Source organism: Helianthus annuus, chromosome 8, assembly GCF_002127325.2.
Source record: "Helianthus annuus cultivar XRQ/B chromosome 8, HanXRQr2.0-SUNRISE, whole genome shotgun sequence".
In the NCBI taxonomy this organism is placed as follows: domain Eukaryota; kingdom Viridiplantae; phylum Streptophyta; class Magnoliopsida; order Asterales; family Asteraceae; genus Helianthus; species Helianthus annuus.
The window spans coordinates 9214803-9224071 of NC_035440.2; the positions used below are offsets into that span (position 1 = coordinate 9214803).

At 33.6% G+C, this 9269-nt stretch overlaps 1 protein-coding gene and 1 long non-coding RNA gene across 2 annotated transcripts; both read left to right on the forward strand.

Annotated features, from left to right (window-relative positions):
• Positions 1-487: 487 nt before the first annotated feature.
• Positions 488-907, forward strand: LOC110869515. The gene has a single exon (XM_022118760.1). The coding sequence runs from the start codon at positions 488-490 to the stop codon at positions 905-907; it is 420 nt and encodes a 139-aa protein (XP_021974452.1).
• A 3682-nt stretch (positions 908-4589) lies between these two features.
• On the forward strand, positions 4590-4924 carry LOC110870799. Its single transcript, XR_002553243.2, has 3 exons — positions 4590-4646; positions 4712-4774; positions 4887-4924. It is a non-coding gene; the product is annotated as an uncharacterized LOC110870799 (long non-coding RNA).
• The last annotated feature ends 4345 nt before the right edge of the window (positions 4925-9269 follow it).

A 9269-nucleotide genomic window follows, 5' to 3' on the forward strand; every position in this document is an offset into this window, starting at 1 on the left:
TAATTTTTTCCAAACAGAGTGGGTTCATGTGAACTCACATAAAAGGGCTGGATCCGCCACTGAACCCAAATGCCCCCCACGCCGGTAGAAAATTCCCCGCCCTCATCACCACGCCATGTCCACGCCACCACAAAGGGTGGTGTTCCGGCGTGAAAAGGCCACCACACCACCTTTTGACACCCACAAAATACGATTATTTATTTTTTTATTTTTGAAAAGGAAAGGGGACTTTTATTACTCAACCAAACAGTTACCAGCAAGTTGCTAGTGTCTCACATGTTAAAAATAAAATGCTGTTCAAAAAGAAATACAAGACGTGCCGTGCCTTCTTAACCAATCACTCCATACCGGAGCCGACATACAACATAACGCGCCATTTCCACGTCATAAAACGGCACACGGCAACCCCACCCTACCCCACAAACTTCAATATAAATACACTCATTTGTAACATCAATAATAATAATCAACAAATTTTCAAAACAATATGCAAACTTCATCCATCATCCACCCCTTAACACCTCCCGGAGTCCCCTTTTCCGGCAGACAGCTCCGTCAACCCAAAAGCCAGGTAACAACGGCATTCAAGAAAGATGGCTCAAGTGGGAAGATGGTGGATGACAACATGATCGTTTTGAGAGAAAGGATTCGGAAGATGAAGATTGATGATGGCGATAAGGTTCGGTTGCCCGATAATTGGATGCAGTGGGAGAAGACTTACACTTATAGCGGTGGATACCATTCGGATGTTTATGAAGCCATCGCGGTTTTACAGCGGTTTTTGATGGAGACCAGGCCGAGCGTGGCGTTGGGGCTGGTGGTGATTGTTGCATTTGGCGGTTGCGTGTCGGCTGTGACGGTTCTACAGTGGTTGATAAACTCGATAAACTCGGTTCCGGGATATTAACATAATTGACAAGCTTTCGGAAAGCTTTTAAAAATATTATGTGAACCAAACGGACTTTTATGTTTTTTTAGTAGACCAAGGCAATGTAACAGTGTTATATATTTTGTCTTCTGTAATTAATTAGTTTATTTGTTAAAGCAACTTAACTGTATTAAATAAAGTTGTTGTACATTAAGTAAATTTCTCGAACTAAAAGACTATGAAACTCAATCCAGTACCGATTTTTAGTGTTGAACCGTTATTTTCGATACAAGTACTGGTTGACACCAAACTTATCAAACTTAAAAAATAAAGAGAATAACAATTATTATAATATTTTATTATAATATAACATATAGAGGATTACTGTTCAAAGCTTTCCTTTTTTAATATATAGGGTAATGAACCGATATTTTTGATACAAGTACTGGTTGACACCAAATTTATCAAACTTAAAAAATAAAAAGAATAACAATTATTATAATATTTTATTATATTATAATATAACATATAGAAGATTACAGTTCAAAGCTTTCCTTTTTTAATATATAGGGTAATGTTTTTTTTAAATGAGATATAAGATAAGATTAAAAAAATGATGTCTTTTTATGAAGTCTAATAAATCAATTAAAACTCTTGGTGGCTTCATGAGGCTTTTTTTATCCAATTGGGAGCCGTTTTTCTTCGATCTTGTTACAACAATGTGCTCAAATCGAAATTATTTTTATTCAATGAAAAAAAAGTGGTAGGTCCTGCATGTTTTTTTTTTCGGCTTAGTTTGATTAAATAAATCTAACATACGAAAGTAAACAAATACAAATGTGTTGTGACTAGGACGTTTAAGATTGTATTCTAATTTTTGTTGCACGGTTTAATTGTAATTCATCTATGACTCGACTACCTAAGACTATATAAAGCCTTTATCCAAAACACTGCTTAAATAAATTGTTTGTAAAAGAATTAAATCAAATATTAGAAAAGATTCGTTTATGTATCATCTATATGATTTAATCCTAAAGAGTGATGCTATATGTAAAACTTGTATACGGGTCCTATACAAGTATACGGTTCGTATACATTCACCTCACACGACAAAACCGGCATTCCCTAACATGTATATGACCCGTATACAAATTGTATAAGTGTATACCGGTCTTATAGCTGACAATCCTTTGAAACACACGACTTGTATAAATGTATACAGATAAAATAAATAAGAGGCTCGAATAAGTATATACGAGTCATATAATACATTTTCTGACAACTTATACGGCTTGTATACACCTATACAGACCGTATACACGTTAGAAAAATAAGTTTTAAGGTGTAAATAACTTAGCCATTACAAAATAACCCCTTTACCTTTCTAGTGTTACTCTATTGTTCCATTAAGGTTACCTAGCCATAAATGAAAGGGTCAGAAATTATCTACTGATATAATATTGACATACTTTTATTTGGTAAACGTTAATACCATATCTTATTTTATAAACTAGTTTAAAACCCTGTGTAATACATAGGTTGAATAAATGTAATTTTATATACAAAATAATAAAAAAATATATCTTTGAAAACATCGTTTATTACATGGGTTGAATAAATTTAATTTTATATACCAAATAATAAACAATATATCTTTAAAAATCTCGTTTATTAGATGGGTTGAATAAATGTAATTTTATGTATTAAATAATAAAAAATTATATCTTTAAGAACCCCGTGGATTGTATGTGTTAAGCAAATTTAATTTTATATATTAAATAATGAAAAAGTTACATTTTTAAGAACCTCATGTATTGTATGAGTTGAGCAAATGTAATTTTATATACCAATCAATAAAAAATCATGTCTTGTTATATCTTTATAAGCCATGTGTATTATAAAACATTTGGACTAAACTGACAAAATGACCAAACCACAAGGATTAAAATGACATTTAACTCTTTACATTATATTAATTTATATTTAGTGTACGTCTTTTGTTAATTTCAAGATAAATAATTTTGAAATCTAGTAAATATTTCAAAGACTATATTATCTCTTATACGAATTGTTTAAATTTATATTAAATTTTATTTTATATTTATCTTTTAATTAATATTAATTATAATTAAGTAGGGGATTGAGGTGAGAAAACTAAAAGATAGATAACTCTAATGAATGACATGTGTCCTTTAATTGGTTTTTATTATATAGTTTAGATTAGATATATTGGTGTGACAAAATGAGAATGTTCCAAGTCCGTTGTAGTGGGACAACAGTCACCAATTATCCTCTCATTTCATAACTTACAAAAAAGCCATAACATAGTTATATTTGTTCTCTTCAGTTGGTAAATAATCAATTTCAAAACTTATAAAAAGCCATAAAATAGTTATATTTGTTCTCTTCAGTTAGTAAATAATCAAAATAATAAAAGTATTATAATTCTAAAGATACAATATTAAAATATATATAAATTCTTACTATAATTAATCAAACTAGTTGATTTTCTGCTCGCGTGTTGCGGCGGGGACCCAATGACTACAAAAGGCGTGTCAACAACGGCAAGCAGATACAAAACATAAATAAAAATGACGTGGTAAGGATAGTCACTCCGTCCTAAAAAAACGATTTTAAATAACCTAATATATAATAATAGGACCCACACGTTGGAAATTCTGTTGTTTTCAGTTCAGTTATTACGGTGCTAACACGTTAAAATATGGATGAGCTCGGTACCGATAACGCCACCAAAGTACCGATCCGGAAAATCATCGAAATTAGGTACCGTCACCGAAAATGCTCGGTACAATACAGTATGGTATTTGAAGGTAAAAATCAATAAATACATGTATGGTGCTAGACCGGTGTCAAGCCGAAAGTAACGATTCTGAAAACGCTAAAAGGTGGGTACCAAATTGGTACTGAAAATGATTTGGTATAGTAAATTTGGTACCGATATGATACCGGTTTGATTACAGGATTTAATACGATTTGCTCAACAATATTCTGAATATCTAAGTTGATTTTGCATGCTACAATTCATTCATTACAGAAAAAGACATAAAAGAAAGCAAAATAAGTTGTTGTGTATATAAAACCTCATTTAAACGAAATACAGTTTACTTACTGTTGTGCTCGGTACCAATTGGTACCGAAAATACCGTTACCGAAATCCCCAAAAGTGGGTCCCGGTACCGAATATACCTGGTACAGTACGGTTCGGTACCGGTTGGTATTGGTACGTCACCAGTTTTTTTGGGTAAAAACCGGTGAATACTGGTGCCGAACCGATACCAAAAATACACCGTTTTGATAAATTTAGTACCGATACGAGTACCCAATACCATTTGTTCATCTGTTAGTTTCCATTTCTAATTTTAATACATATATATATATATATATATATCTATACTACTTTATAAAACATATCCAAGGGACTTCTTAATGTCCAAAAAAATTCCATTAAAACACCATTAAAGCATGATGTACAATCCTCTAAAGCACAACATAATTTGCTTTTCCTATTCTACCCTCACTCACAAAACAAGCCGGAGAACAAAAACAACTTATCAGCTCATTAGGGTTTCTGTCTTTCACATCCGCCCCATTTCTTCTCTCTCTCTCTCTCTCTCTCTCTCTCACCAGGCGATAACCCTTAGATCTCACCAGGCGATAACCCTTAGATCTTAAACAACATTAGATCTGTAAATATTATGGTTTCTTTCTCGGCTATGACCCTAGATCGATGGATTTCACCGGCGTTTTCAAATCTCAGGTAACATCTTTTTTACCTCTCGGCATTTTTGGTTTGAAATTTGAGTTGGATCTGTTGAATTTTAGGGTTTATTTCTCCGGCGATAACCCTAGAGATAGATGGATTTCACCGGCGTTTTCACATCTCAGGTACCTATTTTCTACTTGCAGATCTGTTAATGGTTAGGGTTTTTTCTTGCAGATCTGTTAAACAACATTAGATCTGTAACTATTTTCTGTCTTTGGATCTGTTGAATTTTAGGGTTTATTTCTCCGGCGATAAGCCTAGAGATAGATGGATTTCACCGGCGTTTTCACATCTGAGGTACCTATTTTCTACTTGCAGATCTGTTAAATTTTAGGGTTTTTTCTTGCAGATCTGTTAAACAACATTAGATCTGTAACTATTTTCTGTCTTTGGATCTGTTGAATTTTAGGGTTTATTTCTCCGGCGATAACCCTAGAGATAGATGAATTTCACCGGCGTTTTCACATCTCAGGTACCTATTTTCTACTTGCAGATCTGTTAAATTTTAGGGTTTTTTCTTGCAGATCTGTTAAACAACATTAGATCTGTAACTATTTTCTTGCAGATCTGTTAAATTTTAGGGTTTTTTTCTACTTGATTTGTGAAAGAATAATCTTTTTAACATTTGGATACTGTTATGTTTTAGTCATGTTTTAATCGGTAAAGTTATCGGATACTGTTAGCATCTTACGTTTTTTAAGCTCAGTTTTAATCGGTAAAGTTATCGAATACAGGGGTGCAGTTTTGAGTTTTAATCGGTAAAGTTATCCAAAGGACTTCTTAAAGTCCATAAAAGTTATCCAAAGGACTTCTACAATTATAACTATGTTCAAAGAATAATCTTTTTAACATTTGTAAACAGTTAAGAATTTTAGAAAGAAATATGTTTATTTTACTGTTTTACTGAATCTGTCATTTTCATTTGATTATGTTCCATGCAATGTTGAATGTTGATCTTTCTGTGTTCCATGCATACCCTTTTGTTGTAAAAGTTGAATTGATTTATGGGTCATTGCAATTTTTTTATTTATTTTTCTTTTTTGATGTTGAGTGTTGATCTTTTTGTGTTCCATGCATACCCTTTTGTTGTTTAGTTGAATTGATTACTGAGTCATTGGAATTTATGCTTAATAAAGGTTTGGAGCATGTGGGGATGGATCTTTTTATAAAAAGTTTTGATTTTTAATCAAGAATGTGGGAATTTGTACTGCAGCATGCATGTTCTTGGGTTTTCTTTAAATTTGGTAATTGGGTTTTAGTTTGAAGTTTAAAAGATGTGATTTTTATTCAATAAAAGTGTGTATGTGTGTGGATCATTGATTCTAGCTGAGTTGATATGAGTTCTCTTCTCAGTTGCATACTTGCAGAATTATAGGTTTTTTTTAATAAGGATTGAAGTGCACACTGTTACATTATTAGTAATAGTGTGTAAACCCATGATTCTAGGTGAGTTGATATGAGTCCTCAGCTGCATACTAGCACAATTACAGTTTTTTAATGTTTATTTATGTAATTTTGTTTGTCAAACGTTAATTGAATAGCTAGAGTTAAGAATCCTAAAACATGATATTTGTGTATCACTGTTTGTTATGAGTTGAAACATTTTATGAAGTGATTTTATGCAACTTTATATGCATACGCGAGTCACTGAGTTCAATGTGTTATGAAGGCGACTGTAGTTGCTGCATTTGCAAGGATGACTCGTGAAGATTCGACAAAGTTACTCGCCCCTGAGTATTATCCTTCTTGGGTTGTTTTCTCACAGCGACAAAAGTTGAGTTTTACTTGCCCTGGTTTCACATTCATTTTGCTTTTTATGTGTTTTTTATATGTATGGGAATTGATTTTTCTCTATATTTTGTTGTTGCAGTTGACATGGCTTAATTCTCATCTTACAAAAATCTGGCCCCATGTAGACGAGGTAACTTTGGCAATGACAAAACCGTCTTTTTTTTTTCTTTTAAAATTCCAATTTTGTACAAATAACTAAACATACACCGCTCAAGATATGTATGATGGTGGTATAATTATTTGATTGTGAGTTCTTAATGTCCAAAAAAATTCTTAATGTCCAAAAAAATTTTTTTGATGTTGAATTGATTTATGGGTCATTGCAATTTTTTTATTTATTTTTCTTTTTTGATGTGAGTGTTGATCTTTTTGTGTTCCATGCATACCCTTTTGTTGTTTAGTTGAATTGATTACTGAGTCATTGGAATTTATGCTTAATAAAGGTTTGGAGCATGTGGGGATGGATCTTTTTATAAAAAGTTTTGATTTTTAATCAAGAATGTGGGAATTTGTACTGCAGCATGCATGTTCTTGGGTTTTCTTTAAATTTGGTAATTGGGTTTTAGTTTGAAGTTTAAAAGATGTGATTTTTATTCAATAAAAGTGTGTATGTGTGTGGATCATTGATTCTAGCTGAGTTGATATGAGTTCTCTTCTCAGTTGCATACTTGCAGAATTATAGGTTTTTTTTAATAAGGATTGAAGTGCACACTGTTACATTATTAGTAATAGTGTGTAAACCCATGATTCTAGGTGAGTTGATATGAGTCCTCAGCTGCATACTAGCACAATTACAGTTTTTTAATGTTTATTTATGTAATTTTGTTTGTCAAACGTTAATTGAATAGCTAGAGTTAAGAATCCTAAAACATGATATTTGTGTATCACTGTTTGTTATGAGTTGAAACATTTTATGAAGTGATTTTATGCAACTTTATATGCATACGCGAGTCACTGAGTTCAATGTGTTATGAAGGCGACTGTAGTTGCTGCATTTGCAAGGATGACTCGTGAAGATTCGACAAAGTTACTCGCCCCTGAGTATTATCCTTCTTGGGTTGTTTTCTCACAGCGACAAAAGTTGAGTTTTACTTGCCCTGGTTTCACATTCATTTTGCTTTTTATGTGTTTTTTATATGTATGGGAATTGATTTTTCTCTATATTTTGTTGTTGCAGTTGACATGGCTTAATTCTCATCTTACAAAAATCTGGACAACTTTATGTCGCGTTATCAAGAGGGATTTCAAGACAAAGTACGAAGGTGTTGGTACATCTCGCCAAAGAATTCAAACAACGCGGAGTTTACACATCAAATGTTGTCTACCAGGAAGTGTTGCGTGATTAATTAATCGCATCCTTATCAAAAAGAAGGTAAGTTAGTAGATGTTGTGCCTTATTTGCTTCCAGAAATTACCTTTTAATTACTATTTTAAATCACTGTAAGTGTCTAACATTTTTTTTATGTGTTGAAATCTGGTACAGTAGAGGAGAAGATGCAAGAAAGTCATAAGCGAACGGATGTATTGGTAAAACAGGAAGAGATACAAGAGACTCCCCACATTTTGTTTTTATTGTTTTGTCCAGCTACTTGACTATTTTGAACTCTTCTTGTTTTTAATTACATCTACTTCCTTGATTTTGTACTCTTCTTGTAGAAGATCACCAAAGAATCGATAAACTAACAGAAAAACCAGTGCCATCATATCACGAATAAGAAAACTAACTTAAGTACTATACAATATATCACGAGACGACGGATAAACTAACGGTAAACAATTATACTATTGTAAATTGCCATTCCCGCCGCATCGCGCGGGTACGTGACTAGTATATATATATATATATATATATATATATATATATATATATATATATGTGTGTGTGTGTGTGTGTGTGTGTCTGTGTGTGTGTGTGTGTGTGTAGGGAGCCGCTAAAATGAAACCCACCCTCAGTTGTAAGAACCGCGAGAACCACCCTCAACCAATAAGAAAAAGGGGTATTTTGGTCAATTTACCCCACATGTCAAATCCTGCCATCTCTCTCTTCATTTATTGTGATTAGGTAATATCTCTCATCTCTCTCTATATTTTAAATCCCTCATCTCTCTCAGATCATCATTTAATCTCTCATCTCCATTTTAAATCCCTCTCTCTCAGATCAGGTCATATATCTCATCCACACACCGCCGCATGATCTCCATCCATCAATTTGACCTCCCACCGCTGAAACCGTCACGCACCTCTCTCTGATCCAATACGGCAGTGACGGTAAGACCTGTTTACCCTCTTCTTCGGCTGCTGTGGTTTGCTCCTTCTCCATGTGGTCTGGATGATCGGAGCGACCTGAGCTCCGGTATCTTCTTCTTCGGCGGTGGTGGTTTCCTACTCCTCCTTGTGGTCGGATCGTTGCTGGCCATTGGATTGAGAAGAGAGAGGATGATGAAGATGTGGATTCAACGGTGGAGAGAGAGTGAGATCGGCGGTTATGGAGGAAACGACGGCCAGATGTGTTGAGGGTTATGAGTGACTGAGGTAAAGGGGTTTTGGTATTATGATCGGAGCATGTATTCTCAACGGTGCACCAAATTTTTGGGTTTTCATGATTTTTCTAGTGATTTCTTGGCCTGTGTTCTTGATATGTGTTCTTGATCTGTGGGTTTTGAATGTTTGAATCGGTTGAATCTGGGTTTTGAATGTTTGATTTGTAGGTGTTGATTTGTTGAATCTTGGCCTGTGTTCTTGATCTGTTGATTTTTTGGTATGTGTTCTTGATTTTTCTGGGTTTTGAATGTTTGAATCGGTTGAATCTTGGCCTGTGTTCTTGAT